Source organism: Scyliorhinus canicula, chromosome 7 (genome assembly GCF_902713615.1).
Source record: "Scyliorhinus canicula chromosome 7, sScyCan1.1, whole genome shotgun sequence".
NCBI lineage: Eukaryota > Metazoa > Chordata > Chondrichthyes > Carcharhiniformes > Scyliorhinidae > Scyliorhinus > Scyliorhinus canicula.
This window is the reverse complement of record NC_052152.1, coordinates 158,742,810-158,766,807: the sequence shown is the minus strand read 5'-3', so window position 1 is coordinate 158,766,807 and position 23,998 is coordinate 158,742,810. Positions and strand designations below refer to the sequence as shown.

At 47.3% G+C, this 23,998-nt stretch overlaps 1 protein-coding gene across 11 annotated transcripts in view; it reads right to left on the bottom strand.

Moving 5' to 3' along the window:
* Positions 1-23,998, bottom strand: part of ripor3 (RIPOR family member 3) — a 318,117-nt gene that overhangs the window by 68,283 nt on the left and 225,836 nt on the right. For 10 of the 11 annotated variants that reach the window (XR_005461375.1, XM_038803147.1, XM_038803155.1 and 7 more), the window contains 3 exons: positions 20,033-20,178; positions 2,085-2,214; positions 1,104-1,772 (listed from right to left, as the gene is read on the bottom strand). Coding sequence is in view for 10 of the 11 variants with exons in the window: in XM_038803147.1 (XP_038659075.1) it covers positions 1,104-1,772; positions 2,085-2,214; positions 20,033-20,178 (945 nt within the window). In the remaining variant the exon portion in view is untranslated. The remainder of the gene's footprint in view (positions 1-1,103; positions 1,773-2,084; positions 2,215-20,032; positions 20,179-23,998) is intronic. The other variant, XM_038803149.1, reaches the window with a different exon arrangement.

Below are 23,998 nucleotides of genomic sequence, written 5' to 3'. Positions count from 1 at the left end.
CCAGAAGGGACGGCCATGGCAACAACAAGAGGGTGCACCTGCGGGACCCTAAACAAGCCCCTGACATGTTTAAATGCATGTCATGGGGCCACATGTAAATGATGAAACAACACGGTTGGGATAATCAACTGTGGGGGGGCCTAAGGCCAGCAGGCCCCAAATGTGTCTTTATGTTACCTATGTATACAGACTGGACTACTTGTTTCCCCGTTTATGTTATGTTTTGTACTGTGTGCTTCTTTGGATCGTTTGCTGTACATTTAAATTTCTTTCAGCAATGTTGTACAATGTTGTACAAGTTAAATGCAAAACCAATAAAAACATTATTAAAAGAAGAAATAGTAAATATAAGAACAGCCCCGAGAAAAGTCTGTGGCAATGACCTCAGAAGGGAGAGAGCTTGCCCTAAAAGGAAAATAATTCTGGCTTGAAATGTCACCCAGGCAGAGCAGTGGAGATTTGCTTGAACCAGCGAATTATAATTTTTACTACAGTGGCTCAACCACGACGTTGGTTGGAAAATCCAGAAACCTGCCATTGCCTTGATGAAACTATTATGAGTTCATTACCTGGGACTGCCAACATCCATTTTTTTCCCTCAGTGAAAAAAAAATTTCAGGCCTGCAATACAACAAACAACCTTCTTAAAGAATGAGAGAAATATTGACTTTTGGGATTTAAATAAACACAAACTACATCTTTAGAAATCATCTTTTCTTGTGTGTATGAGTTTGTGGTGTTTCTCTTGTGTGAATGAGGAGTGGGGGTTTACTGTGAAAACATTTTCAATGTTGTGAAAATATGATTAGTATTCTTTTGATTTAAACCTACAAAACGTGTGTTCCTAAAAGTCACAGCGCTCAAGGGGTTAAAATATTCCTCTAAAATAAATCTTGTTGTGGTCATTCGAGAGGTGGGAAAAATTATCCAACATCTCTCCCCTGTCCGCAACAATATTTCACTTTAAGAGGGGCACTATTTTAGTTTTCTTGGATATTAAAATATTTACTAGTCTGTATTTTCCATGAAAAATAGTAAAAAAACAGCCTCAATTTAGAGATTTGAAAATTAAGATAATTGTTGGAGAAACACTAGTTTCATACCTTCAGAATATCTCTGATGTGCAGAACCTGCTGCTCTAGACTTCGAAGTTCCTTGTAGTTTTTTTGATCCGTTCTTAGAATAATTAATATTTCTTGCAGTACAGTTCCTATATTTACTGAAATAAAATCTGTCCTTGTATTCCTTCCAGAAGACATTGAAGTGCTATTTCTATGTGTATTGAAGACTGTCATAGTTTTCTGTGGACCTAATGATTTGGTAAGATCCACATTCCTGATATGGCCTGTTGCGTTACATTCAGCCAATTTCCCTGTTGGCTGTTGAAGCTTCTGTTGCGGTCTGACACACAAAGCAGATTTCGCCATCACTGAGCAACTTTGAAATTGTCTGGCTTGTATTGAATCTCTTTGAAATTCATTTTGTTTTGGATACCTTGGGTTTACACATGTTGATTGTACAGTCATTCCCACAGGGGCAGCTCCTTGAAAGCTATGGGATAATTCCATTGATGACGCTTGGATAGCTAATGTGTCATCAGCAAAGTGACTGTTTCCTTGCTTATCTATATTTGCGTAATTGTAGAATTTCTCATTTTCCGGCACCGATGACAAATGTGCATTGTGGTATCCATTTCCTAAATGACTAAAGATAAAAGTTCCTTTTGTTTCATTGCATAACAGAGGTAGTTTATCCTCTGATCCGATGTGCTGCTTGCAACAAAATAGAAAATAAAGGATTAATACATCCCTTCATAATAACAGTATTAAGATATAACCAAGTTAACTTATTGAGGCATATCCAGTTACTATATATTCTCTTTCACAACCTGTGGCTGTTTTATACAAGGCAGGTCAACACAAGGCATGTCAATACAAGATTATATCACACATCCTACACTTAAGAGTCAGCACCTGGTGGTTATTTCCTGTTAGGATTAACTTTAATTTATTAGCCTTGACTGCCAAAAATTATAGAAGAGCATTGTTCATTGCAGAATGACACATTCACTTTGAGATACTCACAGAGAAGTACTTGTCCCTGAAGCTGGGGGTGCTGGGAGGTGTCCAGTTATACACAGAACCTTTCCTACTTGGCAGAGAGAATTTGGTGATGGATCCAGATGTTACTGAAACTTCATCATTATCAAATGGACTGCGACAAAGCAAAGGATGGGAGAGATGTTAAAAGAAGGTACTGAAAGACAAAACCTCAATTCCAGTTTCTGTACGATATAGATGAAAGAAAAATGTTTAATGTTGTCATACAGTGCTGGATCTTTGCCCCAGAGATGGATAGCTTGAGTCAGGAAATTTCTCGGCTCAGCAGGCCGACCTCAGGAAAGAAAATGCCCTGAATGATGCGATTTCCACTCGGGGAGGTCAAGGGACTGATGGTCGAGGTGGTGACAGCTGCAGGATGCAGTCAGGTGAGCCGTGGGAACTGCTTACTGCCAAGGTGGATTGTTCAAAAGGCCCGCCTACGTTTTCTGTAACTTCATCCTGTTTTGTTATGCTCTTGACGTAGCATAAGCTGCTTCCTTGATGTACACTCTGACAAAGGAAGGTTCAGACTTGGAGAAAGCTTTGACACATTTACTAAACTGTTAACAATTCTCCCACTTGGATTTGACTCTCCTGTTAATCCTACTATAGCTACTCAGACTATCTAACCAGTCTGCTACAATCCACGTGGTGGGTGTGATGTGTTTCAATCAACCCTGTGTACTCACTAAGTGTCTCCACTGGAAAGAAGAAGATCATGTGTGCTGTATCCTTATATATGGGTTGATGTAATGCCCTCCTGTGGTAGTGTCACCTCTATGTGTGTCTTGAATGCCCATTGGTCGTGTCCTATCTTACTGACATATTGGTTAACTGTCTGTGTGTCAAGATGTCTCCGGCGCTCCCTCTAGTCTCTAGCTAGGTGTATTGTGTTCATATTAATCCCTTGTGTATGTACAGTGTCCTAGTGTATCTACATTAACCCCTTGTGTATTTACAGTAATGCATATCACCACATCCCCCCTTTTTTCGTGTTACATATTTTCTGTACAGTGTTAAAGAAAATTGAACAAACTAGGTAGATAAGTGATATATGTACAAATCATGATAACAGCGATCATTAAACAATAAGTCCAAATCATAGGTATGAGTCCAAAGTTCATGAACTTATATGGTCTGGTAAAGTAGTGTCAATGGTGACGTTGTCATTCCCTTGTGAACGCCGTCAGTGTCCTGGTGTTTGGTCATCAGGAGGTGTTCAAGTGTCCAAATCACTTCATTGACTGATTTGGAGTCTGTTTCTTTTTTGTTTGCGATGCTTATGGTCGCAATTCTTGATGGCATCTGTCCTGAAAGCCAGGTTGCCTGTTGGCAGAGTAGCAAACGTGAATTGGTAAGATGCATCATCCTGCCATGGTATGTCATTGTACTGAGCAGTAACAGTGTCCCTCATTTGCAGAGTTGTACCATGTCGTACCAGTCGTAGTCCCATTGGTGTTGTTTTTGTTGTGCTTGTTGTCGACGTTGTTGCCTTTGGTACGCTTTGATGTTGTTGTTGTGTTGCTTGGTTTTGTTGTTGTGTTTGCTGCGCTCAAGGACCACACTCTGTGGATAATATGAGTCCTTCACACAGTTACTTGTGTCAGCGTCCTTTGTTGCATCTGCTGTTTCCTTAAGCGTGCCGTCATTGAGTTTGCAGCGCTCCTCGTCTGGAGTCATGTCCGGCTTACTCGAATCAGTTTTGGCTTGTTGATGCTCTCGTCCGGAGTCATTGCAGGTTCACTTGAGTCAGCTGAGATTTCTTGATGCTCCCCGTCCGGAGACATTTTGGGTTCATGCAAGGACTGCGCTCTTCAGTCTTGCATTGCTTCTATCGTGGAGGCTGTCCATGAGCTCGCTGTGGAGGCTTGTGTCACTCGAGTCACTTTCTGTGTGGAGACGTGCAGTTGTCTCACTGTGGAGTCTTTCATCGCTTTCTGTGTGGAGTCGGGGACACTTCGTGGTGCATGGACCACTCTCTGTGTGGAGTCGGGGACTCTTCGCGGTGCGTGGACCACTCTCTGTGTGGCAGCAGACCGCTCTCTGTGGGCTTGTACCACTGTCTGTCTCTTGGCATCAGGCCGCTGCATAATCCTGCACTCACGAGTCAGGATGTCAGATATGCTGGGCTGAGAATTCCCCAATCCGAAGAACTGGTCGTCGGGGTCTTCAATGTACAACACCTCTAGTTGCGGTTTGGATTTGGTGCTGGTGTAGCCACCTCCCAAGATGAAATCTTTGTCTGAGTCATTGTCTTCCAAGACCATATCATCTTCTAGGGCGGTGCTTACTGCATGTTGCAGGGAACTGTGGAGGTTACTTTCAGCTACTGGTCGAATTTCAGGCATTGTGCTGTCGTTCCACATGAAAGAATCGTGTTTTACGGCTTTAAAACTTTTTTTTCGTGTTTTGGGACTTTTCCCGTTTAAGTGGGCGTGGTCCGGAGCCTCTGACGTCATGACGCTTGTGACGTAGAAAATAGGAATGGATTGCGCATGCGCAGATCGCTGTTCCTTTACTTTGCGCATTTCTCTCAACTGCGCATGTGCGGCACCTTTTTCAAAATGGCCATCAATCAAAATTGTCGTTCGCTGCTCGCCCACCCCGGCCTCGAGGTTAGTATTGGCGCCTATTTTACCATTTTCTGTTGGTTTCTTTGTCTTTACCTCACTGTATCGTTGAAACTTGTCCAGGACTGTCTGGAATTCACTCGTCTTGCCCTTTGGAGAACTTAAATGTTTTGAAGATTTCTTCTGCTTTTGCACCCGCGATGGTTAGCAGAAGCTCTGTCTTTTCAGCATCGGCCATGTCTTGTAGGTCGGCTGCTATCAGGAAGATCTGAAACCTTTGCCTGAATGCACGGCAGTTTTCACTGAGATTGCCGTGGCACCTGAGCCGCTGTGGAACCAGAATCTCGAACATCTTGCCTGGGTGGTTTTGCTGGTTGTCACTGTTAGCTGAGTTGAAACTATGTGCATTTAAACAGTCATTCTCTGGTACCATGTTTTGTTATGCTCTTGACGTAGCATAAGCTGCTTCCTTGATGTACACTCTGACAAAGGAAGGTTCAGACTTGGAGATAGCTTAAACACATTTATTAAACTGTTAACAATTCTCCTACTTGGATTTGCCTCTCCTGTTAATCCTGCTGTAGCTACTCAGACTATCTAACCAGTCTGCTACAATCCACATGGTGGGTGTGATGTGTTTCAATCAACCCTGTGTACTTACTAAATGTCTCCACTAGAAAGAGGAAGATCATGTATGCTGTGTCCTTATATATGGGTTGGTGTAATGCCCTCCTCTGGTAGTGCCACCTCTGTGTGTGTCTTGAATGCCCATTGGTCATGTCCTATCTTACTGACCTATTGGTTGACTGTCTGTGTGTCATGATGTCTCTGGCGCTCCCTCTAGTGTCAAGCTAGGTGTAGTGTGTTCACATTAATCCCTTGTGTATTTACAGTGATGCATATCACCACACATCCCAGTTGTTTTGTTAAGTATTAGGCTCTTTAGCTCTCACCCATCCCCCCCTTCACCGACTCCCTATGTTAATGCATCACGATCCATGAATTCCCACCATCCCTATGGCCCCTTAGAGCTCCTATGCCAACTTAGAACCAACTCATGTGACCTGTCCCCCCCATCCACCACTCTTTGCCCTTACACCCCCCATGCCAACTCACCGAGTATCCACCATAGGTGAACATTAGAAGCTATGTTAGAATGAAAGTTCTAAATAGTGATTACAGAGTTCAATATCACTACCATTCATGAAAGCCCATTTATACAATCTGTAAAATATGAATGAGTTTCATGAAGGAATTTTAACTTTCTGACCTCATACTTGGTTTTCAAATATAAACTTCATACATTATTTTTTAAAATTTTTTTAAAGGCAATCGTATATTGTAAACAATATAAGATCTTAACCATACTCCCAAGAAAATAATAAGATCATAAAGGATGGGAGTGGGAGTAGGCCATTTTCCCCACCGCGCTTGCTCCGTCATTCAATAAATCATGACTGACTTGGTTGTCACCTCAATACCACTTTCTTGCCTGTCCGTCATTATCCTTGGTTTCATAGTCAATCAAAAATATGCACAACTCATGCTTGAACATATTCAATAGCCCTCCCTCCACTGCTAGCTGTGGAAGAGAATTCAAAAGATTAACAGCCATCTGACAGAAGAAATTCCTCATCTCCATCTTAAATTGGTGTCCCCTTATTTTAAACTGCACCCCCTAGTTCTCGATTCTCCCATTGGAGGAAACGGCCTCTCCGCACATATTCCATGAAACCTCCCCAGAATAAGCCCAGTGGATATTCTGTGAATTGCTTCCAATGAAAAATGAATGAAATGAAAATTGCTTATTGTCACAAGTAGGCTTCAAATGAAGTTACTGTGAAAAGCCCCTAGTCGCCACATTCCGGCGTCTGTTTGGGGAGGTTGATACGGGAATTGAACTGGCCTGCCTTGGTCTGCTTTAAAAGCCAGCGATTTAGCCCAGTGTGCTAAAACAGCCCCTGCAAGTATATAACAGCCCCTGCAAATAGCCCATCCCGCTTGCAATAAAGGCTAAAGTTCCATTTCTCTTCCTAATTACTTGCTGTACCTGGATGCTAAGATTCTGTGATTCATGCACAAGGACACCAGATCACTCTGTACTGTTGCATTCTGCAGTTCCTCCTCATTTAAATAATATTCTGCTTTTTTATTCTTCTTGCCGAAGTAGACAACCTCCCTCTTTCTCACATTATACTCCATCTGCAAAATGTTTGTTCATTCACTTAACCCATCTTTGCAGGTTCCTTATATCCATCTTAACTCACTTTTCAACCTATCTTCGTATCATCTGCAATGTCAGCTACAATACATTTGGTCACTTCACCCAAGTCATTACTCAGGATAATAAGTAGTTGAGGCCCCAGCACTGATCCCTGCGACTAGTTACTAATCTACCAATTTGACTAATCTACCAATTTGAAAATAACCCATTTATCCTGACTCTGTTTCCTGTTCCGTCGCCAATCCTTTATCACTGCTAAAATGTCACCCCTGGCGGGGCCAGCAGCCAATGAAATGTCCATTCACATCGACGGGACCAGAAGACCCCGATGGCGTGAAGGGATAGAAAGGTACAGCCCTCAGAGTGCAATTCGCCTTTCTTGCATAACTCACAGTAAAGAAACAAAACAAAGAACAACATTGACAGAAGCCCGTCAATGAACCTAACATGGCAATGTTTTCCTGCAAATCAACTTTGCAGGAATGACTAAAATAAGAAGACATATTGCATTTAGTGTGTACTTCTGTAAGTGTCATACTTAATTTCTGTAATATATTCATTCCCATTACAATTTGTTGAAAACAGCCCATTGCGATAAAATGGGACCAACTCTGATTTGTAGGAACAGGAGTAGTCATTCAGCCTGTCAAGTCTGCTTCGCCATTCAATTAGGTCATTGTTGGTTATCTACCTCAACACCACTTTTCCACACTATCTTATTATCCCTTGATGTCATCAGTCTCCAGAAATCTATTAATTTTTGTTTTGAACATGCTTAATGTTTGAGCTTCCAGCCCTCGAGGGTAGACAATTCAAAAGAATCACGCCTTCTGAATGAAGAAATTCCTCCTCATCTCAGTCTTAAAAGACCTCACCCTAATTCTGAAATTATGTCCCCTGGTTCTCGACTCACCAAGTCGGAGAAACATTGGATGCGATTCTCCGAGGCCGTGCCGGTTGGGAGAATCACCGGCCGTGCCATTTTATCGCGACGCGGGTCTGACGCCGTCCTGCCATTCTCCCAACCACCGAGAATGACCCCGTCGAGTTCTGCGCCGCGCCAGCCAGAGAATCGGCCGAGACACTCACAACGGTGATTCTCTGGTACCCCCGCCATGCTCCGACCCGACAGGTTCCAGCCGGCGCCGTCCACACCTGCTCGCTGCCGGCAGGAACTGTGCGGGAATGCTGCGGTGGGTTCCTTCACCAGTGGGGCCTCCGATGGGGTCTGGCCCGCGATCGGGGCCCACCGATCGGCGGGCCGACCTCTCTAAAGGAGGATCTCCTTTCCTCCGCCGCCCCGCAAGATCCATCCGCTATCTTCTTGCGGGGCAGCCTCGGGGAGGACGGCAACCGCGCATGCGCGGGTGACTTCATTTACGCGACGCCGGCCGTGTCATTTACGCGGCGCCGTTTATTACGCGGCGCCAAGGCCCAACGCGCGTAAAATACGCGACGCCGCTCCTAGCCCCCTGGGGGCGGGAGAATAGGGGGCTGGTAGCGGCCTCCGACGCCAGAGTGAAACACTCCCGTTTTCACTCCGGCATCGGGACTTTGTCTCCATTTTGGAGAATCACGCTCATTATATCTACATTCAACCTGTCAGCCCTGTAAGAATTTTGTAGGTCTCAAAGAGATCACCTCTCATTCTTTGAAGCTCTAGAGAATATAAATCCAAATCCAGTTTCTTCAATCTCCCCTCATAAAACAATCCTACCATCCCAGGGGTTAGTCTAGTGGATCTCCATTACACTCTCTCTATGGCAAGTATATCCTTCCTTGAATGACTGGCCTCGCAGCGCATCACATCCCCACATTATTACTTCATGACCAGCACAGTTATGATTCTAGTTAAAAGTTAATGAGTGTCATTGCAATGCAAGAAAACACGGAAGAGCAGCACATGCAAGTTTCGTTTTGCAACTTTTTTTTACGTATATATACAGATGCTATTACTTAAAGTGAAACTGCGATTCAATATCTTGTTCATGAGATGCTGTTGTAACAGAATGTTACCTTAAGGTGGCAATATTGATCTGGAACGCCATCTGTGAAGCTCTATTAAATAGATTTACATTACACAGAAAAAGATTTGACGCTATAAAGATTATTGCTAGTTGCAGTATTGTTTGTACTCAAACAGGACTGAATACGATGTTACAAAGCAGAAATAAATTAACTGCAATATCAATTCAGTCTGACTTCTAAAGGATTTTAGGTGCCACTTGGATAAACTAAAGGAAACTATTGTAGACGTATTCCATTGTTTAAAAAGTCTTGTTACATTTCTGAGACTCATTGGGGCGAATCCTAATGACTCTTCCCGCTGCTCCAGGATGGACAGAAGAGGGAGGGGTATATTGTTAAAAGTTACCCACAAACAGTGGGTGTAAGGTAGCGAGAAGCTTGTTGTTGAGAGGTAGGCCAATAATTCGACCAGGGTCATTCAGCTCCTGACCTCATTACTCCAAATCTGGACAAAAGATTGGAACTCATGAGGCACGCTGAGAGTGACTGCCTTGACATCAAGGCAGCATTTGACCGCGTGTGGCTTCAAGGAACCCTAGCAAAACTGGAGTCAATAGACTAACATGCCTGTATCGGTCTACCTGTCTGTGTTCTGTTGAACTATCCCCCCCCCCCCCCCCCAAATGCCTCAATCTTCAGGCTGACCCATGATACAAACCCACCTGCACCGAAATTGCGCCAACCCTCATCCCCTCTCCAGACCCTGGCTACAGTCTTCTACCACATGCTTTCCAATCCGACAAACAGTCAACTTCTCAATCTAGCTGGTTGCCAGCTGGCAACAGGAAATTGAGCTCCTTCATTTTGGGACTTCTCATCCACTCCTCCCTGTTTCCTCCCCACTTCGCTGTCAATTTTGAGGGTATTATTTCTCCCAACAATATGCATATCCGCATGCTGTAAAAGCCTTGCTTTGGTAAAACCACGTACTGCATTGATGATGTATGTGGTCAGCTAGAAGAGTTTTTTTTAAAAAACTCTGCGTTGAATATTTAACTTGCTTTTATATAATACACTAACATAATTAATGACCTAAAATGAAAAAAGGGAAGGCTAAACATAGAGAAATATAAATTAGGGAAAGTGACCAAGGAATAGAAGAACACAAGAATTAGCAGCATGTGGTCGAGCCTGTTCTGTCATTCATAAGATCATGGCTGAATGTGTGTTTTAACTCCACTTGGCCACCTGCTTCCCATATGCTTTGATTTTATAACAGACCAAAAATCGATCTATCCCAGCCTTAAATATATTCAATAATGGAGCCTTCCCAATCCTCTGGGGCTGAGAATTCCAGGGATTCACAACCTTTTGAGTCAAGTCCTTTCTCCTCATCTCTGTCCTAAATGATCAGCCCCTTATCCTGAGACTGTGCCCTTGCGTTTTACATTCCCAGCAGAGACACAAGCTCCCTCAGAATCATGTCTGTTTCAGTGAAATCACCTCTCATATTTCTAAATTTCAAAGAATATAAGCCCAATTTACTCAGCCTCTCATCATAACACAACCCACTCTTTTAGGGAGTAATTTAGTGAGCTTTTTCTGCACTGTCTCTGATACAAGTATTTCTTCCCTTAAATATGATGTACACAGTCTTCTAGATGTGCTCTCACCAAAGCCCTATACAATTGTAACAAGTCTTCTTTATTCTTGTACTCCAAATGCTTAGAGCCAAGAATAACATGCCATTTGCCTCTCTAATTGCTCGATGTACTTGCATGCGTTCCTTGTATGACCACACCCAAGTCTCTTTGAGCATCAACAGCAACATTTCACGCCTTTTAAAAGTATTCTGCATTTCCATTCTTCCAACCAAAGTGAATAACTTCACACTTTCCCACATTATACTCCATCTGCCACCTTGTTGCCCACTTGCTTAACCTGTCTATATTTCCTTGCAGCCTCTTTGTGTCCTCCCCACAGCTTACTTTTCTACCTATCTTTGTATCAACAGCAAACTTAGTTAAATTTCTCGGTCTCTTCACCGAAATCATTAATATAGATTGTAAATAGCGGAGGCCATTGCAATGATCCTTGGGTTACTCCACTAGTCACAGTCTGCTGACTTGAAAATTACCCATTTATACCCACTCTCTACTTCTTGTTCGTTAACCAATCCTCTACCCTAATACATTACTCCCAACTCCATGAGTCCAAAGCCTTTTGGATATCACTATTAAATTTGTCAAACAGGATTTCCCTTTTGAGAAACAATTTTGACTTGTTCTAACCATACTGTTCTTTTTAGGTGCATTGTTAAAACTTCTTGATCATGGATTCCAGCATTGCCCAATGACTGATGTTAGGCTAGCTAACCCGTAGTTCCCGGTTTTTTCTTCCGTCCTTTCTGAAAAGCGGTGATATATTTGCCAAATTCCAATCTGATGGAACTGTTCCTGAATCTAAGGAATTTTGGAAAATAATAGCTAGCGCATCCACTATCTCTGAAACCATCTCTTACAGAACCCAAGAGTGTAGGCCATGAGGTCCTAGGGATTTGACAGAATTTAGTTTCTTGAGTTTCTCCAATGCTTTTTCTCTGGTGGTATTCACGTCCTCACTCTTTTTCGCTCACAGGTTACCCTCTATTCCTGGTAAGCAACTTGCATCTTCTATTGTGAAGACACACAAAAAATATTTGGTCAATAATTCTGCCATTTCCTCAGTTTCCATGATAATTTCTCCTGTTTCTGCTTCCAGGGGGCAAACGTTCACTTTAATTGCTCTGAATACTTACAAAAACTCTTACAAACTGTTTTTTGGTAAATTGCTCTCATTTTCTTTTTATTCACCTTTTTAGTATTCCTTTTCTGGTTTCTAAAAAACTCCCAATACTGAGACTAATAATCTTTATTATTGTCACAAGTAGGCTTATATTAACTCCACAATGAAGTTACTGTGAAACTCCCCTAGTCGCCACACTACAGCGCCCGTTCGGGTACGCAGGGGGAGATTTCAGAATGTCCAATTCACCTAACAAGCATGTCTTTCAGGACTTGTGGGGGGAACCCACGCAGACACGGGGAGAATGTGCAAACTCCACACAGTCACCCAAGCTCTGGCAATGTAAGGCAGCAGAGCAAACTGTTCTGCCACCGTGCCACCCTCTTGGTGGGAACCATACTTTCTGATGCTGATGTTTATAGATAATAAATAGTGGCCCACTACAATAAAGGCAATTCAGTGAGTTCCAGATCTCGACTGTGAGATTGAAGGGTAGAAAGGGAGCAAGTGTTGGATGTCCCACATAGGTAAATAGCTCTGGGGCATAATCATGCATCTCATAGAATCATAGATCAATCTCCTAGCAAGCACTTTAATAATAGCATTGAATGAGGTCTGGAAGCAGGTCCCTATCTATCTTCAGTACTAGGTAAGGTTACGTGGTGCAGTAGGACAAAAGAATTCTAAGGCCAAAAAACCTTAATCAGAAAGGTAAGCAAATTTATTTTCTAATGTATAGTGCAATAAAAATTTCAAAATTTCAGGTACTGTTGAGACATTAAAACTGAAGGATTTAACTTGGACAGGAGTATAGTTCTGTTTCAAATTAGTTGACATTAGCTACATGTGGAAACCAAAATCCCACTAGAATGATTCAGTTTTAGGGATGCCTAAACAAACATGTACAGAATGACCTGCGCTCAAAGAATTCAAACACTCATTTCACATAGGTCACGCAGGTTTAACTCCCAACAGAGAGCAATGGCTTCATCTGCCAGGCAAATGTGGCATGATTTCAGCTATTCACAGATCCTATTGTTGGCAGCCATTGCAGTTTAATTGACATTACTAGGTTTATATCATTTATCATTTTAAAAATATATTTATTTATGTTTCCTTTCCCTCTTTTCCTGCAGCACTTCCCACGTCTGATTAACATAGACCTGGATTTTCACCAAGTTGGGACCACTCAGCAGCCCTTTAAAAATGACGGGCGGGCCCCAATTTCAGATCTCCATTCCCGAGTTGTTTGATTTCCATGAGTACCTTTAAAGGATGCGGGCTGGTTCCTGTCAAAAGCTGGCATCCGCACTTGCAGAGACCAGAGAGCCTGAACTGTCAATCAAGCAATGTTTTCTCTGGGGGGCAGGTGTTTCAACAAGAGTAATGGTTGTCTTGACTCTCAGCCAGGGATACATAGTGTGACTTGGCATTGGGAAAATGAGGCCTTTGCTGATGAATTGAATAGCAAAGCATAGCATTGGAGGTATGAGGGGCTATTGGAGGTGGATGGAGTAGTATAGATTGGCATTGGGGCATATGCCATAGGGGTGGGTGAAAGGTTACAGCCTGCACAGTGGGTATGAGGGGCTATAGGGGGTTGGTGGTGGATATGAGGTTGCATGGATGGGGTATGGAGAGTGTGTGGAGGGTGAGGGCTGGAGGCCCTTCATGTTTTTATTTAAACTGGAATGAAGTCCCGCAGCACTGAGCAGGCCTTTTAAAGAAGTCTGCGGCAGCTCCTGTGATTTACTTTTTCCCCTGTCGGATGGCCCAATAAGCCCATATCCGCCCCATGACGATTAAGATCCTGCCTTTGCAGGCACATTCTCCCAAGGCGGGCAAGCCGAAACGGAGGCTTTCCCGACTCTCCTACCCACCTCGAGGATGAAAACTCAGGATATAGATCCAAACTGGCTGACTAGTAGACCAGCCTCTGCCAGTTCCACTCTAGAGTCAGTCACCATATGTTGCATTTAAGCCATGTGCATTTTTTTGCCTCTTCTATATTCTCTTCCCTGCCCTTTTACCCCACTCAGCATTTAGAGTACATGAAATCAGTTACTTAACACACGGCAGAATCAAATCTTAGATTCAGAAATACACACCAGATTCTATTGGTATAAATTCACACTGCCCTCCAAGCCTACAGTAGTGCTTGAATTTATAATTTGTACGTTTATTAGCCATCTGGTTTTGAACAGTCGTGTTTTGAAGTAGGCTGCCCAAAGTGTTTGTAAATGTAAAATAAACACAAATTTAAAATTTTAAGGGGGCAGCATGGTGGCGCAGTGGTTAGCATTGCTGCCTCACGGCACCAAGGTCCCAGGTTCGATCCTGGCTCTGGGTCACTGTCCGTGTGGAGTTTGCACATTCTCCCCGTGTCTGCGTGGGTTTCGCCCCCACAACCCAAAGATGTGCAGGGTAGGTGGATTGGCCAGGCTAAATTGCCCTTTAATTGGAAAAAATGAATTGGGTACTCTAAATTTAAAAAAAGAAAAAATAAATTCAAAATTGCTTCTTTCATCAATTACTCTGGATCTTGAGGTGGTAGTTGAGGTTATTAGGATTTTTCACTGAATTGTCATTAGCAACAGAGAAAGGTTACAGCCACAGTTTTACCTCTATCTGTTCTGGTTTAGCTCACTCAGCTAAATCGCTCTAGGGGCTGGTTTAGCTCACTCAGCTAAATCGCTGGCTTTTAAAGCAGACCAAGCAGGCCAGCAGCACGGTTCGATTCCCGTACCAGCCTCCCCGGACAGACGCCGGAATGTGGCAACTAGGGGCTTTTCACAGTAACTTCATTGAAGCCTACTCGTGACAATAAGCGATTTTCATTTCATTTCATTTCCTGAACTGGCAAAAGCTAGCGACGCTAATATCAGGTAAGCTTCCCCCTTAGAATATCTGTCTAATCACTAATTAATGACTTGAGAGGTTAAGTTCAGCACATGCTAGGAATCGAGGAAAGTTTATCAGGAAGATGGAGAAGAACAAGAAAAAGATAATCAAACAGAAGGCCAGGGAGTCGAAAATGCCAGATACTGAGGGGGTCAAAAGTAAGCATGGAGCACTGTGAGGGAGCAGCAAGCAAATTTTGACAGGAAGCAGCAGAGGGAATTACGAGAGGGGGGGGGGGGGGGGGGGGGGGGGGGGGCGAAGAGAGAGAGAGAGAAAGCATAATGCATATCAGCATAAATGGGCCAAATTTTGACATGCTGGGGTGGGGTTGGGATCAGGTGCAATTTAGAACTCACAGTCCCAGAGGGCCTCCCTGGATCCCTATACATCCAGGGTGCACTTCATTTTTCAAAGTAAAGCCAATGTGGAGGGATTAGGGAGCCTGGTCATCTCCAATTAATGTCCCATTCAGCACATTTAGGTGTTTGTTAAAGGGGGTGTGGAGGTCAGGATTGCAATTTTTTAAAGAAATTCCGGTAAACCCTAACAGGCTTTTGCACATTACTGCACAGCTGTTGGGTTCCAAACAAGGCAAAGTGAAAGTTTATAATTACATGAAAATTATTGGAACCTGGGGCATCTTGCTACTGATCATGCGGTTGTATGGGCAACCGTGCTGCCCGTACAATCTGGCCAAATTTGTATGAATGAGACACATAACCGGCAGTAAGCAAACTCAATATGAAAGTTAGGGATTATAAACTACATTAATACAGAAAACGTTAAACACAAAAACAAAATGTTCGTAAAGATCAAATATAATGACAAAATAAAGCTAGTTGGTAAGGCATGGAATGAGTTAGGTGAGAACCAGAGATGAAGCTCACCGGAAGGGAACACCAGAAATAGAATACAGCAATTGTTGTCTACTGTAATTAATCATTACCCAGGGGACCAATGATTAGAAATATCTGACAATGTAGCCTAACTGTAATTACCGAGGTAACCAATTATTTATTTTTGAGTAATGATGTCCAGTTACATAGAATTTACAGTGCAGAAGGAGGCCATTCAGCCCATCGAGACTGCACCGACCCTTGGAAAGAGCACCCTACTTGAGCCCCACGCCTCCACCCTATCCCCTTTATCTCCGTAACCTAACCTAACATTTTTGGGGACTTAAGGGCAATTTAGAACGGCCAATCCACCTAATCTGCATATCTTTCGACTGTGGGAGGAAACCAGAGCACCCAGAGGAAACCCACTCAGACACGAGGAGAACGTGCAGACTCCACACAGACAGTGACCCAAGTCGGGAATCGAACCTGGGACCTTGGAGCTGTGAAGCAACTGTGCTCACCACTATGCTACTGTGCTGCCCTTGCATGCAATAGTTTGTCCAAGGGTTTTAAAAAATTCATTTACGGGATGTGGGCTTCGTTGGTTAGGCCAGCATTTATTGCCCATCCCTAGTTGCCCTTCAGAAGGTGGTGGCTAGTTGCCTTCTTGAACCGTTGCAGGACTTGAGGAGTATAAACACCCACTGTGCTGTTAGGGAGGGAGTTCCAGGATGTTGCCCCAGCGACAGTGAAGGAGCGGCGATATATTTCCAAGTCAGGGTAGTGAATGACTTTGAGGGGAATGTCCAGGTGTGGGACTGCCAGGTATCTTCTACTCTTGTCCTTCTAGATGGTAGTGGTCATGGGTTTGGAAGGTGGTGTTGGAGGAACTTTGTTACTGCAATGCATCCTGTAGATGGTACACACGGCTGCCACTGTTGGTCGGTGGTGGAGGGTTTAAATGTTTGTGGAAGGCGGAGCAATCAAGCGGACTGCTTTGTCCTGGATATGTTGAGTTTCTCGACTGCTGTTGGAGCTGCACTCAGCCAGGCAAGTGGAGAGTATTCCATCACACTCATGACTTGTGCCTTGTTGATGTTGGACATGGCTTTGGGAGTCAGGAAGTGAGTTACTCGCCATAGGATTCGTAGTCTTTGACCTGCAGTTCGTAGCCACAGTATTAATTTGGCTAATCCAGTTCAGTTTCTGATCAATGGTAGCATCCAAGATGTTGATTAAGAGGAATCCAGCGATGGTAATGACGTTGAATGTTAAGGGGTGGTGGTTAGAGCCTCTCGTGTAGGAGATGGTCATTGCCTGGGACTTGTGTGGAGCGAATGTAACATGTCACTTGTCAGCCCAAGCCTGGATATTGTCCACGTCTTGCTGCATTTGGACATGGACTGCTTCATTATCTGAGGTATCGTGAATGGAGCAAAATATTGTGCAGTCATCCACAAACATCCTCACTTCTGACCTTATGATTGAAGGAAGGTCATTGATGAAGCAGCTGAAGATCATTGGGCCTAGGACACTACCCTGAGGAACTCCTGCAATGATGTCTTGGAGCTGAGATAATTGATCTCCAATCACCACAACCATCTTCCTTTGTGCCAGGTATGACTCCAACCAATGTAGAGTTTTCCCTGATTCCTATTGACTCCAGCTTAGCAAGGGCTCCTTGATGCCATACTCGGTCAAATACTGCCTTGATGTGAAGGGCAGTCACTCTCACCTCACCTCTGGCATTCAGCTCTTTTGTCCATGCTTGAACCAAGGCTATAATGAGGTCAGGAGCTGAGTGACCCTGGCGTAACCCAAACTGAGGGTCCGTGAGCAGGTTATTGCTGAGAAAGGGCCGCCTGATAGTAGTGTTGATGACTCCTTCCATCAGTTTGCTGATGATGGAGAGTAGATTGATAGGGCGGTAATTGGCAGGGTTGGATTTGTCCTGCTTTTTGTGTGCAAGGCACCACTGGGCAGTTTTCCACATTGCAATCTACTAACCTGACGCAATCTCGTTCATGCCCTTGCTGGGCAGGAACCAGGCGAGCATATTTAAATGCGTCAGTTGCAGTAGGCTGGAAATAGCGGAAAATTCTCTGGAAAAAGCGGGAGATGCACCAGGTGCAACATGACTGGAAAATCACCCTCAAATGTATCTAAGTCCTTTGACAATGCAAAGATGGATGGAAATGTAACTTGAGGACGACACATTTGCACTTTATTATGGAAAAACTTTAATTGTTACATACTGACTAACTGTTTAGTGGGTTTAAACAGTAGAAATGGGGAGAGCCATCCCAGGGAAGACTCCCGACCTGAGCCGCTCCAGCCCAGCACAAGCCTCACACATCCTAGGAAAGGCCACTCTCAGCACCCTGGCGGCTATTGCTGGAAGGGTATTTACCTACCACATTACCACCCCCTGGACTGCAAGGTGCCAGGTCCACACTCCGCAATACTTGCAGCAATTCACACCAGTGGGACTCTCGGCTGAGGGGGGGGGGGGGGGGGCTGGAACATCCCAGGTGGCTAATGGATGGCGCGTCTTGCCCGCCAATGACTTGCAAAATAGCCGGGTCAGGGCGGGAAGCACAACTGGGCTGTCAGGAAACCCTTATGGTTGGCGGGGTGGGTAAGGAAACCTGCGACCTGTTGCTGCCAGACTCGAATCTCAATTTTGCCCCACCATGGGATTCTCTGCCTGATTGATATTCCCGTCCTTAGCAGAGGCGAACAGAGAATCCTGGCCTACGCCTATGTTACTTTCCAATTCATATATTTGTGGTGGTTAGGTATTCCAATGTTATTCTATAATCCAGAAAATTCTGTAATCCAGAAATGATGGTCCCAAACCAGAGAGGTGGTAGTTTATTCTGAGTAGAAATTCTACTAGGGTCTTTGTTGATGTAGAATATCCAATTGGATGGGAGCATAATAAATGATTCAATCTTAAAATTGGTGTTAGAGAGAGAGGTCTTTTCCTAAATCATAACTGCGCTTTGTGTGATGGACATAACGGGGCGTGTGAGGTGCGTTGGGTGTAGTGGGGGGTGGGGCGGGTAGAATCATACTCAACATGCCCTTTCACAATCAGCACATCAATTTGAAATGGTTTGAAATGGTACATGTGCTTCGTTAATTTATTCATTAGAAAATGTGTATCTAATCAGTAATTAATGCAAATGAAAGACATTTGTAAATTATGCTATATCCTTGCTCCTTCTCTTAATTTGTGTACATATTTTTATATACCTCTATGAAATGCACAAATACTTAATGTTTCAAACTGTGTCACTCAAAATGTTTAAATGAAAGAACCATTGAACAATATTGTGGTATGGATTGCATGTGTGCCTACATTTATTTTTGACATTTTTAATAGTTGGTACAATATATATAAGTAATTTTTTGAAAGGTTGGAGCTTTAACTTGCAACAGATTAAATATTTACTCTCACCCGCAACCTCAAACCTGTATGCTATTTTGCTTAAATCAGCATTTAGCATAACAGTTTGTTTGCAAAAAGAATTTTCCTGTTTATAAAATGAATAAACGGGAATGCGACTGGGCTGTTGTGGTGAATGTAACCTAGTAATTCACACTGTATTTACCAATACTATTGTAAGCGCAGTAGCGTTATCCGACCACTAGGGGGAGTAGCTCTGGGAATGCTCAGGAGTTTGTACAGGGCTCCACCCTTGGCTCCACCCATGACTCCTCCCCCTTGACTGCTGTATAAATAACCGTGTCCAGGGCCAGCCTGCAGTTCATCGAGAGTTCAACGGGTAACAGGCTGGCTCTGTAGTAAGTAGATTAAAACCACTGTTCATATCTTAAAACACGTGTCTCGTGAATTGATGGTTCCATCAGCTGCTAATACCTTCATGTTGCTCTGATAAATAGTTCAATTGCACAAAATGCTTGACACTCAAGGCTACAGATCTCTCGTGAGTCGGTGTGGTATTTCTGTCTGCATCTGCAACTCCTCCCCCCACCTCCTTTGAGGGCCATTACCCTTTTGGGCTCTGCCCCTTGGCAGTGCCCCACCAACCTGGCACACTGGCAGTGTCAACCTCACACTGCCAGGATGCAAGGGTCCAGTGCCCTGCCCTGTCCCCAACCATCTGGGGCTCCAATGGCCTCCGAGCCCCCTGGCGTGGCCAGCACTTCTGGTTTCCATTTCTGGAAACTCGTATTGATTTTAACGCCGACCTCACACTGCGCCGGCGGTGCTGGTGAATCCCGGAAGCCTGGAGAATCTGGCTGAGCATATTTAAATTAGTTTAAACACGTATTTAAATACATGATTGTTTTGAGCGCCATGGGCCGGGAGCACCACGCTCCGTTCAGTGCCCGGCACGAACCCCATTTAGCGGAAGGTCCAACGCGCACAATAGTGTTTAGAATTGCACCCCACAAGTCAATTATCACAAGAAACCTTTGGTGCAATTTTTTTGAATGCAATTCCATAAGAGAAAGATAAACATTAATGCTAAGATAAGAGTAAGAAGAGGGGACAAGTTAGGTCTCACTGGTCACATTTAAAAGTTTGTCTGGAAGTTAACATTCTCAGTATAGACTGAAATCTGATATATTAAAGCACCGCATTCTTTTTGAGTATATTACATCAAAACTTACTCCCACACGATTTCCAGCTGAAGTTTAATGGTGCCAAGGTCAGTAATATCCACAATCATTATCTGAGGGTGTGCAGAGAAGAAATCTGCACTTTCACAAATCACTGTTCCAACCAAAACAGTCATCAGCCCTTTCATCTCAGCAACCTATGGAGAGAAAATTCTGTTTACAAGTGTGAATCAGATAAATAAGATCATAAAATTCAAGAATTGTTTTAATTTACATACAACATATTCGGGCGGGCAGAGGTTGTACACATTTATCCCCATTTAAAGTGCGTTCCACCAGTGTGTTTTTGTTGTTCTGTGGCTGGTAAAGAGTAAGGGCATTCCCCAATAGCTGCCATAATTTTCATTTTAGCAAAGAGCAGGCTGAGTCTTTTTAAAAAACAAATTTCTGCTTTGCTGCCTCTCCCAACATTCCAGCTCACTGCCTCGCCTTCCTGCTCGCCACGTCACCCAAACCCTCTTGTTCGCCAACTCAACTGAACACTCTGCCTTCCAACACTCCCCTTTGACATCTCGCCCCGATGCTCCCCTTCACTGACTCGTCCTGAGGCTTCCCCACTCTGCCACGCCCCAACGCTCACCCTCGCTAGCGTACCCCGACTCACTGCCATGCTCCGCCACTTATCCCCACCTTGCCCCGACACTTCCTCCCCTCTCGCTCTGACACTTCCTCCCCTCTCGCTCCAACACTTCCTCCCCTCTCGCTCCAACACTTCCTCCCCTCTCGCTCTCACACTTCCTCCCCTCTCGCTCTGACACTTCCTCCCCTCTCGCTCTGACACTTCCTCCCCTCTCGCTCTGATACTTCCTCCCCTCTCGCTCTGACACTTCCTCCCCTCTCGCTCTGACACTTCCTCCCCTCTCGCTCTGACACTTCCTCCCCTCTCGCTCTGACACTTCCTCCCCTCTCGCTCTGACACTTCCTCCCCTCTCGCTCTGACACTTCCTCCCCTCTCGCTCTGACACTTCCTCCCCTCTCGCTCTGACACTTCCTCCCCTCTCGCTCCAACACTTCTTGCCCCCCTCACCCCGACACTTCTTCCGCCGACAATTCCTCACCCCGCTCGCCCCCAACACTTCCTCACCCCCCTCGCCCCGAACCTTCCTCACCCCCCTCGCCCCGACACTTCCTCACCCCCCCTCGCCCCGACACTTCCTCAACCCCCCTTCCCCCCTCGCCCCCACACTTCCTCACCCCCCTCGCCCCGACACTTCCTCAACCCCCCTCGCCCCGACACTTCCTCACCCCCCCTCGCCCCGACATTTCCTCACCCCCTCGCCCTGACACTTCCTCACCCCCCCTCGCCCCTACACTTCCTCACCCCCCCTCGCCCTGACACTTCCTCACCCCCCCTCGCCCCGACACTTCCTCACCCCCTTCCCCCCCTCGCCCCGACACTTCCTCACCCCCCTCGCCCAGACACCTCCTCACCCCCCTTCCCCCCTCGCCCGACACTTCCTCAGCCCCCCTCGCCCTGACACTTCCTCACCCCCCTCACCCCGACACTTCCTCACCCCCTCGCCCTGACACTTCCTCACCCCCCCTCGCCCCGACACTTCCTCACCCCCCCTCGCCCCGACACTTCCTCACCCCGACACTTCCTCACCCCCTCGCCCTGACACTTCCTCATCCCCCCTCGCCCCGACACTTCCTCACCCCCCTCGCCCCGACACTTCCTCACCCCCCTCGCCCCGACACTTCCTCACCCCCTTCCCCCTCGCCCTGACACCTCCTCACCCCCTTCCCCCCTCGCCCGACACTTCCTCAGCCCCCCTCGCCCCAACACTTCGTCACCCCCCTTCCCCCCCTCACCCCGACACTTCCTCAGCCCCCCTCGCCCCGACACTTCCTCACCCCCCTCGCCCCGACACTTCGTCACCCCCCTCCCCCCCTCGCCCCGACACTTCCTCCCCACTCTCGCCCCAACACTTCCTCACCCCCCTCGCCCCGACACTTCCTCATCCCCCTTCCCCCCTCGGCCGACACTTCCTCATCCCCCTCCCCAACACTTCCTCACCCCTCTCGCCCCGACACTTCCTCAACCCCCCCTCACCCTGACACTTCCTCCCCCCTTCCCTCGCTCCGACACTTCCTCCCCCCTTCCCCCCTCGCCCCAACACTTCCTCACCCCCCCTCGCCCCAACACTTCCTCACCACCCTCGCCCCAACACTTCCTCACCCCCGTCGCCCCGACACTTCCTCACCCCCGTCGCCCCGACACTTCCTCACCCCCTCGCCCCGACACTTCCTCACCTCCCTCATTCTGACACTTCCTCACCCCCTTCCCCCCTCGCCCCGACACTTCCTCAACCCTCCCTCACCCCAACACTTCCTCACCCCCCTCACCCCAACACCTCCTCACCGACCCTCGCCCCAACACTTCCTCACCCCCCTCGCCCCAACACCTCCTCACCCCCCTTCCCCCCTCGCCCCGACACCTCCTCACCCCCCTTCCCCCCTCGCCCCGACACCTCCTCACCCCCCTCGCCCCAACACTTCCTCACCCCTTCCCCCCTCGCCCTGACACTTCCTCCCCCCTCACCCCCTCGCCCCGACACTTCCTCAACCCCCCTCGCCCTGACACTTCCTCACCCCCCTTCCCCCCTCGCCCCGACACTTCCTCACCCCCCTCGCCCCGACATTTCCTCACCCCCTCACCCTGACACTTCCTCACCCCCCTCGCCCCGACATTTCCTCACCCCCTCACCCCGACATTTCCTCACCCCCCTCACCCCGACACTTCCTCACCCCCTTGCCCCGACACTTCCTCACCCCCTCACCCCGACACTTCCTCAACCCCCTCGCCCCGACACTTCCTCACCCCCCTCGCCCCGACACATCCTCACCCCCCCACACCCCGACACTTCCTCCCCCCCTCGCCCCAACACTTCCTCACCCCCCCCTCGCCCCGACACATCCTCACCCCCCCTCGCCCCGACACTTCCTCGCCCCCCTGCCCAACACCCTCCCCCCCCCCTCGCCCCGACACATCCTCACCCCCCCACCCCGACACTTCCTCCCCCTCCCTCACCCCGACACTTCCTCCCCCTCCCTCACCCCGACACTTCCTCCCCCCTCACCTCCCTCACCCGACACTTCCTCACCCCCCTCGCCCTGACACTTCCTCACCCCCCTCGCCCCGACACTCCTCACCCCCTCGCCCCGACACTTCCTCACCCCCCTCGCCCCGACACTTCCTCACCCCCTCGCCCCGACACTTCCTCACCCCCCCTCGCCCGACACTTCCTCACCCCCCTCGCCCCGACACTTCCTCACCCCCTTCCCCCCCTCGCCCTGACACTTCCTCACCCCCCTCGCCCCGACACTTCCTCATCCCCCTCGCCCTGACACTTCCTCACCCCCCCTCGCCCCGACACTTCCTCACCCCCCCTCGCCCTGACACTTCCTCACCCCCCCTCGCCCCGACACTTCCTCCCCCCTCACCCCCCTCGCCCCAACACTTCCTCACCCCCCTTCCCCCCTCGCCCTGACACTTCCTCACCCCCCCTCGCCCTGACACTTCCTCACCCCCCCTCGCCCTGACACTTCCTCCCCCCCTCACCCCCCTCGCCCCAACACCTCCTCACCCCCCTTCCCCCCTCGCCCCGACACCTCCTCATCCCACCCCCCTTCCCCCCTCGCCCCGACACCTCCTCACCCCCCTCGCCCCAACACTTCCTCACCCCTTCCCCCCTCGCCCTGACACTTCCTCCCCCCCTCACCCCCCTCGCCCCGACACTTCCTCAACCCCCCTCGCCCTGACACTTCCTCATCCCCCTCGCCCTGACACTTCCTCACCCCCTTCCCCCTCGCCCTGACACTTCCTCCCCCCCCACCCCCTCGCCCCGACACTTCCTCACCCCTTCCCCCCTCGCCCTGACACTTCCTCCCCCCCTCACCCCCCTCGCCCCGACACTTCCTCACCCCCCTCGCCCCGACACTTCCTCAACCCCCCTC